This window comes from Amblyraja radiata, chromosome 2 (assembly GCF_010909765.2).
Source record: "Amblyraja radiata isolate CabotCenter1 chromosome 2, sAmbRad1.1.pri, whole genome shotgun sequence".
In the NCBI taxonomy this organism is placed as follows: domain Eukaryota; kingdom Metazoa; phylum Chordata; class Chondrichthyes; order Rajiformes; family Rajidae; genus Amblyraja; species Amblyraja radiata.
The window spans coordinates 91,715,794-91,738,093 of record NC_045957.1 but is presented as its reverse complement, the minus strand read 5'-3'; the positions used below and the strand labels follow the sequence as shown (position 1 = coordinate 91,738,093).

The following is a 22,300-nucleotide window of genomic DNA, read 5'->3' as shown; positions in this document are numbered from 1 at the left end:
CATCGCTCAAGATTCACTGACTTGTTAGGTGATTCGATGAAACTTTACACATTGTAATCCTCTCGCAGAGGTAAAAGGGCAAATGGCATCATAGTCATCTAGCTTTATTGAAATACATTAACTTTTAAAGAAAATATTATTCAAAATTCTGTGCATACATCTAAATTATAAAGGAAGGATCTTTCTTCCTCCAAAACAGTGCTGTTAATCAATACTGAAAGTCATCCCAATTTTTACAGGAAGTCTACAGATTCGATATAACCTTGGAGGTACAAAGGAGCCGTACAGAATTGACCTGGACCAGAGGAACTTGGCTAATGGACAACCGCATAGTGTTAACATCAGTAGACGTGGAAAGGAACTACGCCTTCAGGTAAATGTTAGCGTTGAGGCAATGAAGTGTCTTTGGAAATGAATGTACTACTCTACATGCTAATTCTTTCGCATAAGTGCAAATAGATTTTTTTTGCGTTTAGGAAGTGCTGGAGTAACTCAGCGGGTCAAGCAACATCTCTGGAAAACCTGAATTGTTTTCTGAAGAAGGCCTCGACCCAAAACGTCACCTATCCATGTTCCCCAGTGTTGCTGCCTAACCTGCTGAGTTACTCCAGCACTTTGTAGTCCTTTTGGGTATTAACTAGTATCTGCTTTTTTATTGTTTCTACATCCTGGATTTTACATTTATTTATTTTTATTTCTTAAGCATTCGACCATGGGGTTACTTGCAGCCGGTAATAATTATGAGGTGTAATGTCCATAAAATACCGCTCCAGACCATTCAGCACGGGCATTTTGGAAGCTGAATTACTTTCATAGTTGGGACCAAGTGAATACTTGTGGTGAATATCTTACCAGCTGCCATATTAGGAAGCACATTCACATTGCTTGGCCTTGCTGAAATAATGCAGAGCGGGCAGATCGTGACACCAATCAGCTAGCAAAGTTGATTTGACACCAGATCAGCCGATTGTAGCCTAGCATTCAAGCTTGCACCATCTGTTTATCTCAACAGCTGAGCAGACAGCCAGAGGGATCTACACTGGAAAGGAATCATTGATAAGATGTTGTTTGCTTGATTTCGGCTGTCAGTTCACCTCATTTACTATTTAGCACTTTTTAAAAATGTCCTAAAGACTTGGAAGCCAGAAGCTAAAAGAATTTGTCCAAATGCAATACATAGTTTCTTTCAGACAAATGTGCACTAATGGGTCTTGCACTCATAGAATACAGGATAATTGAAATAATGTACATTAGGTACACAGAACAAGACAAAGAGGAGTTAGAGAGAGACTCCTAGCAACAGACAGAAGCCCAAGGTATCAATGTACAAATCTCCAATCTCAGTGAGGAATAGTGCTTCAAGACATGTAAGTCAGGGCATCCTCACTGCATTATTCAGACCTGTCCAAACTCAGCTGGGGCAAGATCAGAGCAGGATAAATCAAAAATAAGGAACCTTATAACCAGATGCTGTGAAGTTAATGGCACAGAAAACCTCGAGGAACACAGATTAAATATGGATGAAATGAATAAGGAAATTAAGAAAATTATGGCATAAATATTAAGGAATAATATATATGGAATACCGCAAGGCATTATATAAGCACATAGATAACCAAGGACAGAGAATGTCCTATTTGAATGCACTATGGCAGCCTGCCTATTGAAATTTAATATAAGTAAAGTAATAAATTAGTATTTTGCATTTGTCACCACAAAAGACAAGACAAAAGCTGTGATTCGTGGGTGTGATGCTCTCATTAATGCTGTGTGCATGAGGGAGTGATGAGATATTAATATTAGGTGTGAATACTGATAAATAGTGATTGTGGGTAGATGGGTTAGAAACATAGAAATTAGGTGCAGGAGTAGGCCATTCGGCCCTTCGAGCCTGCACCGCCATTCAATATGATCATGGCTGATCATCCAACTCAGTATCCCGGGTTATCAAGGTATATTGTATTTGAGTAGAGTGGAACTGTTTGCAGGTTAAGGCATTCGAAACTACATTCACCACCCTTTGCTACATATGAGGCCATTGAAATTCTTGCATCCCTGAAGCCAAATCTTCAGGTCAGACCAAACGGATCCATCCCGAGAGTGAGGCCACTGGCCAAGGGCAGCGCTGGAACAAAGCGGGCACGATGTCAGTGCCAATCACCATTCCTAGGAAGGTTACTGATCTGAGGCATTCAAACCGTGAAACGCAGAGAGAGGGTGAAAGACTGGAATGAAATCTGGCAGCAGCAGCTTGATGAATTTATGTGGAGGCTGGAGATCCAAAATAATTTGGTGATTGCCAGAACTCAAGCAAAAATTGGCAGCCAGCGTTTCACGGCTAAATACAATATTGTTGCATACATTATAGCGAGTTTATCAGCTTTTCCATTTCTAAAACATATTAGTTTAGTTTAGTTTTGAGATACAGCATGAAAACAGACCCTACGGCACACAAAGTCCATACTGACTCAATCACTGGCGCACGCTAGTTCTATTTTATCCCACTATTGCTGCCACTTCTTACATATCTGTGGCAATGTACAGCAGCCAATTATCCCTACAAACCTGCATGTCAATAGACAATAGACAATAAGTGCAGGAGTAGGCCATTCGGTCCTTCGAGCCAGCACCGCCATTCAAAGTGATCATGCTGATCATCCACAATCAGTACCCCGTTCCTGCCTTCTCCCCATATCCCCTGACTCCGCTATCTTTAAGAGCCCTATCTAGCTCTCTCTTTAAAGTATCCCGAGAACCGGCCTCCACCACCCTCTGAGGCAGAGAATTCCACACTCAACTCTCTGTGCGAAAAAGTGTTTCCTCATCTCCATTCAAAATGGCTTACCCCTTATTCGTAAACTGTGGCCCTTGTTCTGGACTCCCTCAACATCGGGACCATGTTTCCTCCCTCTAGCGTGTCCAAACCCTTAATAATCTTATATGTTTCCATAAGATTCCCTCTCATCCATCTAAATTCCAGAGTATACAAGCCCAGCCGCTCCATTCTCTCAGCATATGACAGTCCCGCCATCCCAGGAATCAACCTTGTGAACCGACACTGCACTCCCTCAATAGCAAGAATGTCCTTCCTCAAATTTGGAGACCAAACTGCACACAATACTCCAGGTGTGGTCTCACTAGGGCCCTGTACAACTGCAGAAGGACCTCTTTGCTCCTATACTCAACTCCTCTTGTTATGAAGGTCAACATGCCATTCGCTTTCTTCACTGTCTGCTGTACCTGCATGCTTACTTTCATTGCCTGATGAACAAGGACCCCCAGATCCCGTTGCACTTCCCCTTCTCCCAACTTGACACCATTTAAATAATAATCTGCCTTCCTGTTTTTGATACCAAAGTGAATAACCTCACATTTATCCACATTAAACTGCATCTGCCATGCATCTGCCCACTCACCCAACCTGTCCAGGTCACCCTGCATTCTCATAGCCTCCTCCTCACAGTTCACACTGCCACCCAGCTTTGTGTCATCTGCAAATTTGCTAATGTTACTTGTAATCCTTTCATCTAAATCATTAATATATATTTTAAATAGCTACAGTCCCAGCACAGAGCCTTGCGGTACCCCACTAGTTACTGCCTGCCATTCTGAAAGGGACCCGTTAATCCCTACTCTTTCTATCCTGTCTGCCAACCAATTTTCTATCCATGTCACTACCCCCAATACCATGTGCCCTAATTTTGCCCACTAATCTCCTATGTGGGACCTTATCAAATGCTTTCTGAAAGTCCAGGTACACTACATCCACTGGCTCTCCCTTGTCCATTTTCCTAGTTACATTCTCAAAAAATTCCAGAAGATCTTTGGGATGCGGGAGGATGCCGGAGCACCCGGAGGAAACCCACATGGTCACATGGTGAGCGTGCAAACTCCTCACAAGCAGCACCCATTTTGATATTTGAAGCTATAAAAAATATTGCCATGCTGCCATTCTGAAGAAGGTCCCAACCTGAAACATTGTCCTCCAGAGATGCTGCTTGCCCCGCTGAGTTAGTTCAGCACGTTTACCATGTTGCTGATTTCCCTCCTCACACTAATGGTTTTGGAACAGATCTGTTCGCAGCCTATGGCCAGTTTGAATGCCCGGGTCACCTCCCTTCCTCTCATCCATTTTTCTGCAATTATCCATCTGGCTACAGCTTAAAAGCAACTAAAAACGATCCTGTCCCCATCACAATTTGGCTTTATGTTGAAGCATTAGGGAGCATCGAAGCTGCTTATCAGGGAATTAACGTCGATTGAACAGAGATGCTTTGTTGTAACTGGCTGTCCAATTTATTCCTCATAGTGCCTTAACTATGATCAACTGAAATATTACAGCTGATTTTAGCTGTATGCTAATCCATACTGACAAGGCATGACAGTATGAGAGAACTGATAGTTAACATTCAGATATTAGGGGGCATAGCTTTAAGGTGAGAGGGGCAAAGTGTAAAGGAGATGTGCAGGGATGGTTATTACACTTGAGTGGTGAGTGCCTGGAACGCACTGCGGGGATGATGGTTGGAGCAGATATGTTAGTGGCATTTAAAATACTTTTGGATAGGTATGTGGATATGCAGGCAATGGAGGATAATGGGTTATGTGAGGTAGATAAGTGATAATTTTGGTATCATGTACGGCACAGACATTGCGAGCCACAGGGTCTGTTCTTGTGCTGCACTGTTCAATGTTCTATGTTGAAGATAAAATCTGTTCGAAATATTAGGAAACTATCTGCCCTTCCGTGTGAATACAAAATTATGGAAAGTTTCAATGATCAGTTAGCATAAGAGTTGAGATGTCATATTACAGTTGTACAAAACATTGGCAGAATAGTGAACAATGGGAGAATATTTTGGGAATGGTGATCACAAGTCCATAGATTTTAAGATAGTTATGAATAAACATAAGTCTGATCTTTTGAGGAAAGTACTGGGGTAAGGCACATTACAGCATTGTTAGGCAGGAGCTACAGAGAGTAAACTGGGAGAAAATGTTATTGGGTAAATCAACATCTGAAATGTGGGAGTGATTTAAAGGCCAGCTGATCAGAGTTCAGGACCAGCTTATTCAATTAAGGAGGAAAGGTAAGGATGGCATGGTAAGGGAACCTTGGATGACCTAATAGGTTGAAAATTTGGTCAAAAAGGAAAAAAGGAAGTGTATGTAAGTTTAAAGAAGTGTATGTAAGGTCTGGGTAGTAACCTCTGCTGTTTATGATTTCTAAAAATGACTTGGCCATGAATGTGGATGTGTTAGTTAGTAGGTTTGCAGACATCACCAAGATTGCTGAAGTTACAGGCTGTGAGAACAGCTGTCTAAGTATACAGCAGGATATCAATCGGCTTCAGAAATGTCCAAACCAATGAAGGCAAGCATACCATACTCCTTCTTTACCACACTATCGATTTATGTTGCATTAACTTCAGAAATACAATACAATACAATACAATACAATTTATTGTCATTTGAGCCTCAGTGAGGCTCAAACGAAATTCTGTTTCCACAGCCATACAAACAAAGACAATTCCTAGACATACACACAATTTAGTTCACACAAACATCCATCACAGTGGACCCACTGTGATGGAAGGCAAAGTCTTTTCTCTCCCCTGTTCTCCATGTCTCTCCCGATGTCCAAGCCCCAGGCGGGCGATGATAAGTCCCACGGCCATTTTAGGCCGTGCCGGGCGATTTACGGCCCGGCTCCTGGTCTAGAAGTCTCGGTTGGAGCCCCCGGAGGGCGCTGGAATGTCCCACGGCCATGAAGCCGTGCCAGGCGATGTATGACACCGCTCCGGGTCGTTCCAACCCCGCGACACGGGCCGGAGAAGTCGCGTTGCGGGAGCTCCGGGAAGCGGTCTCTATCTCCCCCCGGACCCGTGAGCTCCCGATGTCCCGACAGTCCACCGGACCTGCGGCTGCATTGCTGGAGCCTCCGAGCCCCAGGAGTCGAGTCGCAGCAGCGAGTCACCACCGCTCCCCACGCTCCGAGGCCGGCCAGCCCCACGATGCTGAGTAGTCCGTAGCTCCGCAGTCTCCCGAGCCCCCGGGTCGTTCAGGTTGGAGGCCGCTCCACGGTGCTAGGCCCCAACGCCAACGGAGACCCGACAGGGAAAAGGTCGGGTCTCCCGGACAGGGAAGAGATTTTAAACGGTTTCCCCCTCCCCGCCCCCCACATATACACATTTAAAACCAGTATTAAAAAACACCAAACACTACATTTAACTAGACAAAAAAAAACAAAAAACCAGACAGGCTGTAGGGGCCGCTGCAACGGGTGAGTCGCGCCGCCAACGATGGGCTGAGAATGGCAGATGGATTATCCGAACAAGTGTAAGGTTGCACTTTGGGAGGTCCAATATAAGGAGAAAGTAAACAGTTCATGCCACATAAGTCGGTAGGGTGGTAAAGAAGGAGTATGGTATGCTTGCCTTCATTGGTTCGGGCATTGAGTATAAGAGTCAGGAAGTCATGATGCAGGTTTATAGGACTTTGGTTAGGCTGCAATTGGAGTAATGAATAGAAAGTATGTGGAAGATGTGGAGAGGACGCAGAAGAGGTTTACCAGAATGCTGCCTTGATTAGAGGGTATTAGCTATGAGGAGAGATTAGGCAGACTTGGATTGTTTTCTCTCAAATGCCAGAGGAGAGACTTGATAAAAGTATCTAACATCATGAGAGACATAGATAGGTAGGTAGTCAGAATCTTTTTTTCCCAGAGCGGAAATATCAAACACAAGAGGGTTCTTGGTTCTTGGGTTCTTGGTCCTCCAAAATATTCCAAATGGAATTTAAACTGGAGGTGGCGGAGGGTGGACTTAAGCTAAAAAGGGTTCTTGGAGAAGAAGAGCTACCTTAAATTTAGTTGTGTCTGGTTGGGTAACTATGGAAGGGTGAAGACTTTTCCATACTTAATTTGTGCGGGGGAAGAATTTAAAGGGAAAGCTTAAAGGTGAAAGGAGCCAATTTTAAAGGAGACGTGCAGGAATTTTTTTATCCAGAATGTGGTGGGTACCTGGAATGCACTGCCAGGGATGGTGCTGGAGACAGATAGAGATGAGATTAGTTTATGTTGGCATCATGGACGGCAGAGATACTGTTGGCCAAAGCTTCTGTTACTGATCTGTACTTTTCTGTGTTCTTTATCAAGTGGCTCACTCGCTATTATTGAAAAGAAATTAGGGATGAGTGATAAATGGTGGCTTTGTCAGTGAGTCCCATGTCTTGTAAATGGAAACAAAAATCAGGATTGACTCTTCAGTGTTTTTGTGCAATGGTCAATTTTCAGCTTGGTTAGGCCCTGAAATATTCAGTTATGGAACAACTGAGTGGAATTAATCGCAGAAGTTACTCGCATCAAATGTGGCATCACAGTGTTTTTATGGCCATCGGAAACTCCTGCAATGAAGAACCAGAAGTATAAGATTACTGACTCTTTAGTCAGAGGGTGGTGAATTTGTGGAATTATTTGTCACAGAAGGCTGTGGAGGCCAAGTCAGTGAATATTTTTAACGCGGAGATAGATAGATTCTTGATTAGTATAGGTGTCAGAGGTTATATGGAGAAGGCAGGAGATTGGGGTTAGGAGGGAGGGAGAGATAGATCAGCCATGATTGAATGGAGGAGTAGACGTGATGGGCCGAATGGCCTAATTCTACTCCTATTCCTTATAACCATATGATTATGTGAGGTATTGTAATGGCATATACTTGATTGTCTGATGAAACACTTACAATGTTTTGAAATTATTTTGTCCACATAATTCTGCTATTCAAATCTGAATAGGAAAATATAAAGCAGCTTTAGAATTGTTTTTAATTCAAACTAGACTAAGTGGGACCCATTGGGTTCTAGTCACCACGGGGGGTGTGTGGTGGGAGGGGGTGTGAGGTGGGAGGGGGTGTGGGTGGGGGGGGTGTGGGGTGGGAAAGGAAGTGTGTATGTGGGCTGGAGGGGTTTGCGAGGGGGGGAGGAGGAGGGATGTGGTGGTGAGGGGGGGGTGTGGTGTGGGTGGGGTGTGGGGGGAGGGAGGATGTGGGAGGGGTGGTTTGGGGGAGGGGTGTGTGTGGGTAGGGGGTGTGGAATGGAGGGGTGTGTAGGCGAGGGGGTGTTTAGGGGGAGGGGGTTGTGGGCAGGGGAGTTGCGGGCAGGGGGTTTTGTGGAGGAGGGGTTTGTGGGTGGGGGAGGGTGTGTGGGGGGGGGGGGGTTGTGTGGGGGAGGGGGGGTTGTGTGGGGGAGAAGGGGGGGTTGTGGGGGAGAAGGGGGTTGTGGGGGATTGTGGAGGGAGGGGTGTGTGGGCGGGGGGTATGATGTTGTGGGGGGGCGAGTTGTGGGGATGGGGGTGTGGGCATTGACGGGTGTGTGCGAGAGGTATATGTGTGGGCAGAGGGGTTGTGGGGGGGTATGTGTGGGCAGGGGGGGGTTTGGGGGAGAGGGGTGTGTGTGCGGGGGGGGGTGTGGGCAGGGGGAGGGTTGTGAGGGGTGTGTGGAAGGAAGGGTTGTGTGGGAGAGAGAGGTGTGTGGGGGGGTTGGGGTGTGGAGGAGAAGGATGTGGGGGTCGGGCGGGAGGGGTGTGGGGGCAGGGGGGTAGAGAGCTCGGAGAAAAGACAGGTGAAGAGCCTTGGGGAAGAGTGCGGTATTACGGGGGAGGGGGGCAGGAGCCAGCGAGGGGGACCAGAGGGGAAGGGGTTGGGGGTGCGATGGGAACTCACAGCGGGCGCTGGTCGCTTCGCTAGCTGCTTCGCTGGTCGTTCTCCTCCGCCAGGAGTCTCCGCTTTCCATTTGGCGATATCGGCGCCATCTCCGACTCCGCGCTGGCTGGACTGGGTCGGGCCATCCAGAGCCTCCCGTAGCTGCAGTAAAGACGCAGGGGGGGAGGAGTGCTCTGGGTGTGTGTGGGCAGGGGGAGGGTTGTGAAGGGTGTGTGGAAGGGAGGGGTGTGTGGGAGGGAGGGGTATGTGGGGGGGTGTGGGGGTGTAGGGGTGTGTGGGCAGGGGGGAGAGAGCTCGGAGAAAAGACGGGTGAAGAACCATAGGGAAGTGTGCGGTATTACAGGGGAGGGGGGCAGGAGCAAGTGAGGGGGACCAGAGGGGAAGGGGTTGGAAGTGCGATGGGAACTCAGTGGGCGCTGGTCACTTCACTGGTCGTTCTCCTCCGCACGGCTTGCGGACTCAATCAGCACGGCTTGTGGACTCAGCCTCGCCTCTGGGGCTTTATTCTCCTCGACCTGCTCGGTGATTGACCGCGGGTGCCGGAAGGGGCGTTACCTTCATGGTGACTGACAGGCGAGATGACCAATCTGCTGATCTCACGATTTTAAAAATCTTCATAACTTTTGTATTCTTCCACCGATCGGAATTGGGGCGCTTGGAGCAGAGGAGAATGCTGAGTAAGGTGGCGAAAAATTCTAGCGATATAGGGTGCCGTTTTTGCGCAAATTAAAAACAAAACGCAAACCAGAAGAGGACAAGATGAGAGGTTTAGTAATGGTATAGATTTAGTTTTCTTTTGGTTTTGGCCAACTTAATAACAAAATGTACCATAATCATAGTCATAATTGGTGTCTGTCATGTACAAATTGGCACAATGAATGATAATTCCTGAACTGTCATCTTGATTTAGTGATATCACTCCTCACTTTGAATCAGATGGTTGCAATTTGGATTCCATTCCGGGTAATTTTGGCATGATATATTCTGCATTTCTTTGCCATTAGAGCTATTATTTTCAAAAGGGATGTTAAATTAATGGTATGTTTGCCTGTTCAGGTAGATATTAAGAACCCTGAGCTATTATTGGGGAAAAAAGATTTTATTGTGATAATTTTATATTCATCAACTAATGTGATTAAAAAAATAGAAGAACTAGTAATTTCTCTATAATCATCCTCTCTTCATCTGTACAATACCAAATTACAATATTATAATATTAATTTATTGTCAAGTCAAGAGTCAAGAGTGTTTTATTATCAAAGGTCCCGAACGGGACAATGAAACTCTTACTTGCTACAGCACAATGGAATATGTGAATATGTAAACCTTGTACATAAAGGGGGAAAAAGAAAAAGTTCAATAAATAACAAATATAGTGCAAACAACAAATAATAATATAGTCTTTTGCAGTTCAGAGCTCATAGCTTATTTGTTGTGTTTAATAGCCTGAAGGCTGTGGGGAAGCAGCTGTTCCTGAACCTGAACGTTACAGTCTTCAGGCTCCTGCACCTTCTTCCTGGTGGCAATGGTGAGATGAGTGTGTAGCCAGGATGGTGTGGGTCCTTGATGATTTTGGCTGCCTTTTTGAGGCAGCGATTACGATAGATCGCTTCGACGGTGGGGAGGTCAAAGCCAGTGATGGACTGGGCAGTGGTCACAACCTTTTTTAGTCTTTTTCGCTCCTGGACGTTCAAGTTGCCGAACCAGGCCACGATGCAACCAGTCAGAATGCTCTCTACCGTGCACCTGTAGAAATTTAGGAGAATCCTCTTCAACATGCCGAATCTCCGTAAACTTCTCAGGAAGTAGAGTCGCTGATGTGCCTTCTTTACAATTGCATCGGTGTGCTTGGGCCCAGGAAAGATATTCTGATATATGCACGCCCAGGAATTTGAAGTTATTGACCCTTTCCACCATCGTCCCGTTGATATAAACAGGATTGTGGGTCCTCATCCTTCCCCTACCAAAGTCCACCATCAGTTCCTTGGTCTTACTGATGTTGAGAGCCAGGTTGTTGTGCTGGCACCATTTGGTCAGTCGGTCGATCTCACTTCTATACTCTGATTCGTCCCCATCTGTATTCGTCCCACCACAGTGGTGTAGTCGGCGAACTTGATGATGGAGTTCGCACTATGACCGGCTACGCAGTCATGGATATAGAGTTAGTAAAGCAGGGGGCTGAGCACGCAGCCTTGAGGTGCTGACATATTAGGCAGGAAATGGTGTTGGATAGACTGATGGGACTAAAGGCTGATAAATCCCCAGGGCCTGATGGTCTGCATCCCAGGATACTTAAGGAAGTGGCTCTAGAAATCGTGGATGCATTGGTGATAATTTTCCAATGTTCTATAGACTCAGGATCAGTTCTTGTGGATTAGAGGGTAGCTAACATTATCCCACTTTTTAAGAAAGGCGGGAGAGAGAAAACAGGGAATTATAGACTAGTTAGCCTGACATCGGTGGTGGGGAAGATGCTGGAGTCAATTATAAAAGATGAGATAACCGAACATTTGGATAGCAGTAACAGGATCGGTTCGAGTCAGCATGGATTTACGAAGGAGAAATCATGCTTGACTAATCTTCTGGTATTTTTTGAAGATGTAACAAGGAAAATGGACAAGGGAGAGCCAGTGGATGTAGTGTACCTGGTCTTTCAGAAAGCATTTGATAAGTTCCCACATAGGAGATTAGTGGGCAAAATTAGGGCACATGGTAGTGGGGGTAGAGTGCTGACATGGATAGAGAAGTGGTTGGCCGACAGGAAACAAAGAGTAGGGATTAACGGGTCCCTTTCAGAATGGCAGGCAGTGACTAGTGGGGTACCGCAAGGCTCGGTGCTGGGAACGCAGCTATTTACAATATATCAATGATTTGGATGAACGGATTCAAAGTAACATTAGCAAATTTGCAGATGACACAAAGCTGGGTGGCAGAGTGAACTGTGAGGCGGATGCTATGAGAATGCAGGGTGACTTGGACAGGTTGGGGAAGTGGGCAGATGCATGGCAGATGAAGTTTAATGCGGATAAATGTGAGGTTATCCACTTTGGTAGCAAAAACAGGAAGGCAGATTACTATCTAAATGGCGTCAAGTTGGGAAAAGGGGAAGCACAACGGGATCTGGGGGTCCTTGTACATCAGTCTATGAAAGTAACCATGCAGGTACAGCAGGCAGTAAAGAAAGCGAATGGCATGTTGGCCTTTATAACACGAGGAATCGAAGATAGGAGCAAAGAGGTCCTTCTGCAGTTGTACAGTGCCCTAGTGAGACCACACCTGGAGTATTGTGTGCAGTTTTGGTCCCCTTATTTGAGGAAGGACTGGTCCCCTAATTTGAGGAAGAATCTGGTCTTCAGAAGAATGCGATTCCCATGGTTCATCCAAGGCTTCTGGTTAGGAAACACTCGGAAGGTTTTTGTTGGAACGCAGTCCTCCACACATTTCCTTATGAAGTCTGTGACGACTGTGGCGTATTCATTCAGATCTGTTGCCGAGTCCCTGAACATTGCCCAGTCCACAGACTCCAAGCAGACCTGGAGTTGTTCCTCCCCCGACCAGCTCTGTACAGTCCTCAGCTCTGGGGGTGCTTTCTTCAGTTGCCGCCTGTATGCAGGAAGAAGCAGCACTGCTGAATGGTCGGATTTTCCGATGTGAGAGGGAAGGATAGAGCGAGAGGCGTCTTTGATGGTGGTGTAGCAATGGTCAAGGGTGTTTGATCCTCCGGTGCTGCAGGAGACATGTTGGTGGAAGTTGGGGAGCGATTTCTTCAGGTTGGCTTTGTTGAAGTCCCCGGCTACGGTGGTAAACGCCTCGGTGGTAAACGCCTGTCTGGTGCCTGTTGACCACGGCGTGCAGCTCATCCAGTGCCACACGGACGTCTGCCTGGGGTGGGATGTAGACTAAGGTCAGGATGATGGAGGTGAATTCCCTCGGAAGGTAGAAGGGGAGGCATTTCACCGCCAGATGTTCGAGGTGTGGAGAGCAGGAGTTAGATAGGACTTCCACGTCTGAGCACCACGAAGAGTTGACTATGAGGCAGATGCCCCCTCCTCTCCCTTTCCCAGATGCCTGCGTAGGCTCCATACGGTGGATGGAGAAACCTTCAGGCTGGACCGCTGCGTCTGGGGAGCTGGGGGTGAACCATGTCCCTGTGAAACAGAACACAGAGCATTCCCTCAGCTCCATTTGGTAAAGCAGCCTTGACCTTAAGTCCTCCACTTTGTTTTCTAGTGCCTGTACGTTGGCTAGTAGGATAGTAGGGAGAGGGGGCTGAAGTCCCCTGCGTTTCAGTCTTACTTGTAGATCTGCCCGACGATCTGTAATCCATGAAGGCCTCCTCGGTATTTACAGGTACAGTACTTACGAGTCTCCGCGAGGTCGGGGATTCCCCTGTGATCGGAAATTCCCTTACAGTCGGCACCTCCAACTCCATAGCTGCTGGGAGATCCTGCCCGACGGCCTTGATTCCGGACTCCATGAAGGCCTCCCCAATGTTGGCAGCCCTGACTTATGATCGGGAATGCCCTCAAAGTCGCTACCTCTGGGAGATCGCTGTAACGCTAATGCATTTAAATGCGTTAGCAGCTCGCTACTTACATCGTTGATTTCTGCAGATTCTTTAATACAGGTGAGCTCAGAAATACTATATTTGAAGATTTTCTGTTGTGCCGCTGACAAAATGTCGCCGCAGGTAGGCGCCATCTTGGACATAACACCGTGTAGTATTGTCAGATCCTGAAGATACAAGCTATTGGAATGATTAAAACATTTCTAGATGTAACCTGCAAATTTAGTTTTGGTCATGATTTAACCCATGAAAATGAAGCCAATGTTAATCCTGCACTGCCCTCAGGAAACACTGCCCGGAATTTGTTTTGACACTGAAACACAATTTTGACATTGCCTGTTTAGCTGTTCAGTAATTATTAAATTTGACAAACTTCATCTCCTAATGAGTTGAAATCAGAATCAAAGTCTGATGAACACACATACATAAAAAACATACCTCATGGGCAATGTGAATGAATCTCATTTATACATATGCTGAGCCTGTAATGTACTCTGCCCCAGTTTTAGAACATGCAGAATCTGGAAATGTTATGCCTCTAAGCCATGAAAAAATGATATCCAAAATGTTGGTGGTATTTATTTTTGATTGCAATACTAATGACATCATTTAATTTGTACATTTTGGAACTCACTAAGCCATCCATCTTCCTTGACTGCTCAATATAATTAGAAGACCTTCAGGTTATAACCATGTGGCCTCTCCTTAATTAAACTGTATCACAGCAGCATTAACATTTGCTCTCTTTTAAACTTCTCATCATAGCTGACATATTGCACAAAGCAAAAATGTGTATTTTCTCATTGCTGCATTAACCTGGTTGAGAACATCATCCTGACAACACTGAATCATTTGGTCCAATGTGCATCCTTCCACCTGCCACCTCATTTACATAACAAATAGTTGGCATTCAGTTCATTTTCTCTTCTGAATAATACAGATGCATCCACTAATATCCCGGACTCAGGAGGTAAATCATTTTCAATATAACTCCGTTTGGCTGTTGACAGCAGAAAATCCTGATCGGCACAAAATATGTACAATGAAGAGTATGGTTTAGCATGTGACCCACTTAGTCAGAACTCATTAAGTTTAGAAATAAAGGCTGAACATGTATCGCTGGCAATGCTTGTGTCAAAGGAAATGCCTGTTATCCAGATCTTCCATTGATAGTGCTGTCAACACACTGTGTGCGATTTAGAATATTTGTCAGATCAATTGTTTATATGAGTATTCAGTCACCCCCCCCCTAACCAAACTAGCTTGCACTGTCATGCAGCCAAATTGTGACTGATCCAATGTTGGCTATCATACCATTTTCCTGCCCTCTCACCATGTCAGGGGCGGAAACCCCGGGGGGCCAGTGGGGACACGTCCCCCCCATGTTTTGAGAGGTGGGGGACATCCCCCCCAAGTTTTTTAATCCGGATTTTAAAATCTCCGCTTTCCGCGAGACCGTGGAGGTGGGACTGCTGATCGAGGGCGCCGATTGGACGAGAGAGATGTCAATCAGCAGGCAATGGGGGCGGGACATGATGATTCAGCACGGTGATTGGAGGAGGGAGGAATGGGGGAGGGGTGGGACTGAGGATAGAGTGCGGTGATTGGAGGAGGGAGATGTGGCACAGACCTGCGTCTCATCCGCAGCCAGGATCGATCCCGGCCGGCTCTCCAGCGCTGTCCCGTCCCCACCCGAGTGCCCCCCCACCCCCACCCATGGGTGGCCAGAGAGGTCGGGAGTCAGACGGGCGCTGTACCCCCTGGCCCACAGCAAGCGCAGAGAAGCAGCGCTAAACCCAGCTCAACTCTGCCTGTCCCGCCAGGTGAACCTGCCTGGGCTTGCAGGAAATATGCCCAGCGCGGAGTAGCAGCGCTGGTGTCCCGTCAGTCCAGGCAGGGCTTGTAGCTTAACCCGGCAGGACTGGCAGAGTTGAGCTGCATTTAGTGCTGGATTGAGCCTCCAAAGCCTCGTGCATGTGTGTGTGTGAGTGTACGCATCCCCCCTGTCCCCCGGTCCCCTCCATATTTTGATAGCGAGTTCCATGCCTGTGTGATCTTGTAGTTAATACTTCTAACTCTCAATTTCTATCTTGAATAAATTCAATGGTTCCAATCCACGGCTCCCTAGGATAGAGAACTCTACAGCTTAGTGATCTCTGAAATAAAAAAACTCTTCCTCCATTTTAAATGGGGTACCCCTTATTCCTGAAGTTATATGTCCTGGTTCTAAATACCTTCACTATGGGAAATATTCTCTTGTCAATCCTCCTCAGTCATATATTTCAATTAGATCATCTCTCATTCCTCTGAATTCCAGTAGGTTTCAGCCCAAGCTGTTCAACCTTCCTTCACATATCAGCCCCTTAACCACAAGAATCAAACAAGCAGGCCTCCACTGCTTTTGACTCCGTGCAACTTTTCTCTTTCTTAAAAACACAGAGCAAAACTGCACACAGCATTCCATTCAGATTCAGATTCAGATTCAGATTCAACTTTAATTGTCATTGTCAGTGTACAGTACAGAGACAACGAAATGCAGTTAGCATCTTCCTGGAATAGCGACATAGAATATGATTTCAATAAATAAATCTATTTACATTCATGTTCATTTTCTTGGATTCTTCTGTAGGAGTCCCAGATCGTTTTGCGCCACATATTGTAATCCTAGGCTGATGAAGGATCTCGACCTGAAACATCGCTTGTTCATTCCCTCCACAGTTGCTGCCTGACCCACTGAGGTACTCAGCACTTGGCGCTTTGCTCAAGATTCCAGCATCTGCAGTTCCTTGTGTCTCAATATTGTAGTCCCACTCCACCTAAATACTGATTTTTTCTTTTATGTTCCCTTCTGAAGTGAATAGCCTCATGTGTTACCATATTATTACTCTCTCTGCAAAAAATGTTATCCGTTCATTTCATCTTACTTTCAGATGTACAACATCTGCAGAATTTTGATGTTTATTTCTTCTCCACTCATTTCACCTACCTCTCTCACTTATCAGTCTTTGTAACTTACCAAACCATCTACCTTTATTTCATCAGCAAATTTGCCAATGTTACATTCAGACACTTCTTCAAAATAATTGATATTTATATATATTTAAGGTCCTGGCAGTAATTCATGTGGCATCCATCATCACTGCAGCCACACTCATTAAGACTCAAAGAAGAAGACAGCATAGGCCAGGGAAACTGTCAGGTTTTGGCTTCATCGCTTTGCCTAGGAATGTTACAGAATTTTGAGATTTTAAAAATCAAGCCTGTAATTTATCCCATCAGATAAAGCATAAAAATAACTTTAATTTGATACCTAATTCACTTTCATATCTCTAGTATTAAAAAAGTTATGGTCATATTCATACTCGGAAATTAGCAACTGGTTCCCTATTGCTTTTCCATTAACTTAACACAAAAGCTGTGATCGAGGACAGTCAATTGACATAAAAGCCCATAACTTTCTTAAAAAATAAAAGAACTGAATGAAATTTTCAGTTATTATAGATTGAAACATTCTGAAACAAATATGATACATCTTACTTGGATAACCTGAAATTAAAGCATAATTAGTTAGTTACCTAAATGTAGATAATTACAAAAATGACCGTTGTGACGGAAATAGTAATAAACACCCAGACTGCCTTGAAAATTAAAAAATGTCAAATTCTCAAGATCAGAACTTTAATATTATTGTAACATTAAAACAAAGAGTAAATACCCAACAAAAAAATCATATTCGTCAGTCATCAAATCAATTAAATTCATCTAAATTCAATTACTAGATCTAAACATCTATCCCATTCTTAAAAGGCTAAAAATATTTTTTTAAATTGCCATTTTTTAAAAATAGACAATAACACAAAATATAGATGAGTTAGGTGTTCTTATGACATGATTGTGCAAAAAAAAAATGAATTTGGTTATCTTGAGAGTGGATTGTGATAGATCGGAATGTGTCCGCTGCCATGATAATCCCTGCGATATCGGCAGGCAAGACACGGCCAATATCGGGGCCTATATAAACGATATAACTTTTGTTTTGTCCTGATGTGGAAGTCCTTGATGTTGATTTTGATCCATGATGTTGAAGGCGTTAGAAGTCGCGTTTAACTTCAATCCAGCGATCCAATCGTCCAGCAACTTTTTTTTTAAAACGGGAACGGAAGCGCAGAATGAATTTTCTTGATCAACTTGTAAGTCCGAGCAAATACCTCTCCGACAACCAATACAAATCCCGCCCCCCTCCCCAACAGCCTCTGGAATCGCCCCTCCCCCCTCCCCCCAGCCTCCGGAATCGCACGCACAGGCAGTGGCAGATCTGGAGCGCCGCTGATGGTAGGTTTTGTAACAATGCTAATTCATGTGGCATCCATCATCACTGCAGCCACACTCATTAAGACCCAAAGAAGAAGGCAGCATAGGCCAGGGAACGTCAGGTTTTGGTTTCATCGCTTTGCCTTGGCTTTTCTGTCTAATGTTTGTAATTGGTTTCAGTTCAGTTCAGTTCCTCCCTCCCTTCAACCTCGTAAATCTGTTACCATTCAGATGTTTTTAGTGTTTTCTACAGTGAGCACCGATTTAGAATCCCTGACATTTCTCAATTTCCCATTATTATGTCAGTGGAACTTTAAGAACAATGCACAATATGTGGGAGATGTTTTGTGCATTGTTGAACCAACCACTACTGTTGGCTGCCTTCAATAAAATATTTCTGTTGATCGCCTCCATCCTTCTCTATTACCCATTGAAAAACGATGGTGTGCTCGTGGTGGAGGGAATGATTGTTAAGAGTGTTGGAACAACTGGTCTGCATTGCCCTGGATCACTTTGAGGACCTTGTAAATTGTTGAAGTTGTGTTCATTCGGATAAAAGGTCTGTATTGACTTCTGCTTTGTAGAAAGTAGAAAGGCGTCAGGAAGTCAGAAGACACGGTTCTCTTAGCAGAACAGCTTCTTTCTGACTGGGTCTTGTTCCCATTGCATGAATGTGTCTATTTGTGTTAAAGTTCTGAGCTCTGGTGTTGTTAGCAGGATATTACTAGGTGATGTTTGAATATCAGGACTGGGAAGTTCATTGGATTGGCTAGACTATCTCTTATTGCAGATGGTGCTGGCAATGAACGTATTATCCCATCCTGAATGGTTAGGCTTCCTGCATAAGGGAATGCTTCAATATCAGCAATGTACATTGCCTAAAAAATTACAGGACAGTATCTTGCCTGCTGAACCTTCACTGGTTTATAATTGAACACCAAGTCCATTCACTTGAATGGAGAGAATTGGTTGCAAGGAAACCAAATAGAGTCATTGAGTCGTACAGCATGGAAACAGGCCCTTCAGCCCAACTTGCCCATGCCGACCAAGCTGCCCCATCTATACTCTTCCCACCTGCCTGCGTTTGGCCCATATCCATCTAAGCCTTTTCTGTCCATGTACCCATCCAACTGTCTTTTAAATGTTGCTATAGTATCCACCTCAACCAGATTCAGATTCAGATTCAATCTTTATTGTCATTGTGCAGTGTATAGTACAGAGACAACGAAATGCAGTTAGCATCTCACCCAGAAGAGCAAACATAGAATAATGGAACAGTTAAATATATATATATATGTACATACAGTAGCAGTAGTGCAATTTTTCTGGGGGAAGGAGTGTCCGGGGGGGGGGGGGGGGGGGGGTTGTTGGGGGGTGACTGGCAATCACCAAGGTGCAGAGTTAAGTTGTGTAACAGCCACAGGGAAGAAGCTGTTCCTGAACCTGCTGGTCCGGCAACGGAGAGACCTGTAGCGCCTCCCGGTGGGAGGAGGGTAAACAGTCTGTGGCTGGGGTGAGAGCAGTCCTTGACGATGCTACGCACCCTTCTCAGATATCGCTTGCTCTGGACAGACTCAATGGAGGGGAGTGAGGAACCGGTGATGCGTTGGGCAGTTTTCACCACCCTCTGCAGTGCTTTCCGGTCGGAGACAGAGCAGTTGCCACCTCGTCTGACTGCTTATTCCACATACCCAGCATCCTCTGTTTTGAAACATTTATCACCTAAACCTTTCTCCTCTGGTTCTTGATTCCCCTACTCGGGGCAAAAGACTCTGTGCAACTCACCTTTCTATTCTCCTCGTGACCTTGTACACTTATACAAAATCATCCCTCATCCTCCTGCACTCCAAGGAATAAAGTCCTAGTTTACCCTACCTCTCCCAACCTCTCCCAATAGCTCAAGCCTTCAAGTTCCGGAACATCCTTATAAATCTCTGCACTCGTTTCAGCTTAACAATATCTTCCTATAGCAGATGACCAAAACTGCTACAGAAACACCATTCAGAAGAATGGTCTGAAGAAAGGTCCCCACCTAATGCAACTGTCCAAGAAAGTTTCTATACCCTCCATAGATGCAGCCGGACCCATTGAGTTCCTCCAGCACTTTAGGTTTTGCTCAAGATTCGAGCATCTGCAGTTTTGTGTGTGCAGTTGAAACATGGGTTGCAATGATTGACTGATTCCTTAACAGCACCCATAGAGGTAGAGAGAAAATTGATCAAGCAATAAGAGAAGCTTGTACTAAATGTGGTACAATAATCATGGGTTTTTTATCTTTAAAGTAGTTGTATAAATCAAAGGTGTCTCATGATGAGTTCATAAAAGTGCATTTAGAACAGTTCTCAGGAATCATATCCTATAAAATTAACAACTGAAAGGTTATCCCCGATCTAATGAGATAGGGTTAATTAGTAATCTCATTGTAATACGGAGAAAACTCGAGGGGCCATATGACCTATTCCTATCTCTTTTTGCAAGTGTTCTTATTGCATAATTAGAAAAATGCCACTGTTAAACCTTTTTTATTCTCCCATAAAGTTTTTAATTTATCTGTAATGTTAATCAAAGGGTTTGTGGTGTTTTTATGGAAGAATACTGCGGTATATTGGAATTACACCATAATGCAATTAATTGTCATTGTTGGTTCTGACCATCAGAGATTTCCTGAAAGATTATGCTTCAGTGAATGAACAGAAATTATGTTCAATAATATGTTTAGAGATATAGATACTGTACAGTGTGGAAACAGGCCCTTCAACCCATCGAGTCCACGCTAACCATCATTCACCCGTACACTAGTTCTACGTTATCCCACCTTCAGATGCTACATACTAGGGGCAATTTACAATTAACCTACAAACCTGCATGTCTTTGGAATGTGGGGGGAAATCCTCTCACGAAAGTCCCACACAGTCACAAAAGGAATGTACAAATTCTGCACAGACCTGTCCCATAGTCAGGATTGCAGGAAAAATGTTCCCGATGTTGGGAGAGTCCAGAACAGGGGTCACAGTTTAAGAACAAGGGGTAGGCCATTAAGGTCTGAGATGAGGAAAAAACTTTTTCACCCAGAGACGTGTGAATCTGTGGAATTCTCTGCCACAGAAGGCAGTGGCCAATTCACTGGCTGTTTTCATGAGAGAGTTAGATATAGCTCTTATGGCTAACGGAATCAAGGGATATGGAGAGAAAGCATGAACGGGGCACTGATTTTGGATGATCAGCCATGATCATATTGAATGGCGGTGCTGGCTCGAAGGGCCGAATGGCCTATTCCTGCACCTATTTTCTATGTTTCTGTGAACCTGAGTTTATGGCGGTGTGAGGCAGCAACTCCACCGCTGTGCCACCCACATTGTTTCACATTTGTGCTTTATATGTTTATTTTTCCATTCTCTCCATTTTATTGGCCAACCTACAGATACATAGCAATATTGTGTCTTAAAAACGGGGCTATAAAATAAGATAGCTATACTATTACTAAAACTCTCATCTTGTCCTCTTCCGGTTACCCTATATTACTAGGATTTTTTTCACCACCTTACTCACCGTTGTCCTCTGCTCCAAGCACATCAAGTTTTTATCCGATTGGTGAAATATTAGAAAAGTTATGAAGGTTTAAAAAATCGTCAGATCAGCAGATTGGTCTTCTCGCCTGTCAGTCACTAAGAAGGTAACGCCCCTTCCGGCACCCGCGGAGAATAAATCCCTGGAGGCGGGGCTGAGTCCGTGAGCAGTGTGCTGGCAGAAAGCAGCGTGCGGGCTGTGTCTGCTGCGACCACCCCACCCCCCTTCCCCCTCCCCCCTCTCCCACACCCCCCTTCCCCAGCACCACCCCTTCCCCCACATCCCCGTTTCCCTACCCCCCTTCCCCCACATACCCTTCCCCCACAACCCCCTCTGCTCTCTTCCCCCACCCCCCCTTCCCCAACCCACCCTTTCCCCACCTCCCCTTCCCCCCGTCCCCACCCCTCCTTCCCCCACCCCCTTCCCCCACCTCCCCTTCCCCCCATTCACCCACCCCCCACCTCCACCCCCTTGCCCACACACACCCCCACACCCCTCCTCCCCTCCCACACATGAAGAGGAAGGGGAAGAAGTGCTGGGGGATGAGGGGAAATGAGCCACGCCTGCCCAGTTGGGGGCTATGGGTGATTTGTGGAATATTGCTTTGGGAGAACGGGTTGCGTTGGGGGAACAAGTGAGTGGTGGAATATTGCGTTGGGGAATGGGTTGCGTTGGGGGAACCAGGCCTCCCGTGTGACTGGGACGCAACTGGTCCCACTTAGTCTAGTATTTTTTTTAAAGCCATGAAGAGTGCTTTCATGTGCTTGGGATATTCCAAACTACATCACAACAAATGCTTTATCTGTGATATTGATGCTTAATCTGTGACCTAAAATGGAATTTAGGTTAAACTAGGTTTCAAAGCAGAATATGCAGGAAATAAGGAAGCAATTAACTCACAATTTGTACAATATATAGAGACGTTTAATATCCAGGATGACATCATCGTATATGGTATTTTACCATATTGCCAATCTAAAATGAAATTTGCAGAATATTTCTAGTTCACTTTTCAATGGAGCATAATACAGGGAGCATTAAAGAGAAAAAGTAAATGTATATAGGTTTTAAGAAGATTAAATCAGACAGGCCTTTATATTGAGGAATTTAAAGCAAATAGGGATGAAAACAACTGAGC

At 45.1% G+C, this 22,300-nt stretch overlaps 1 protein-coding gene across 1 annotated transcript in view; it reads left to right on the top strand.

The window, feature by feature from the left end:
- Nucleotides 1-22,300, top strand: part of cntnap2 (contactin associated protein 2) — a 1,677,584-nt gene that overhangs the window by 1,573,770 nt on the left and 81,514 nt on the right. The window contains exon 20 of the mRNA XM_033050359.1: nt 240-373. Coding sequence (XP_032906250.1) covers nt 240-373 — 134 coding nt within the window. The remainder of the gene's footprint in view (nt 1-239; nt 374-22,300) is intronic.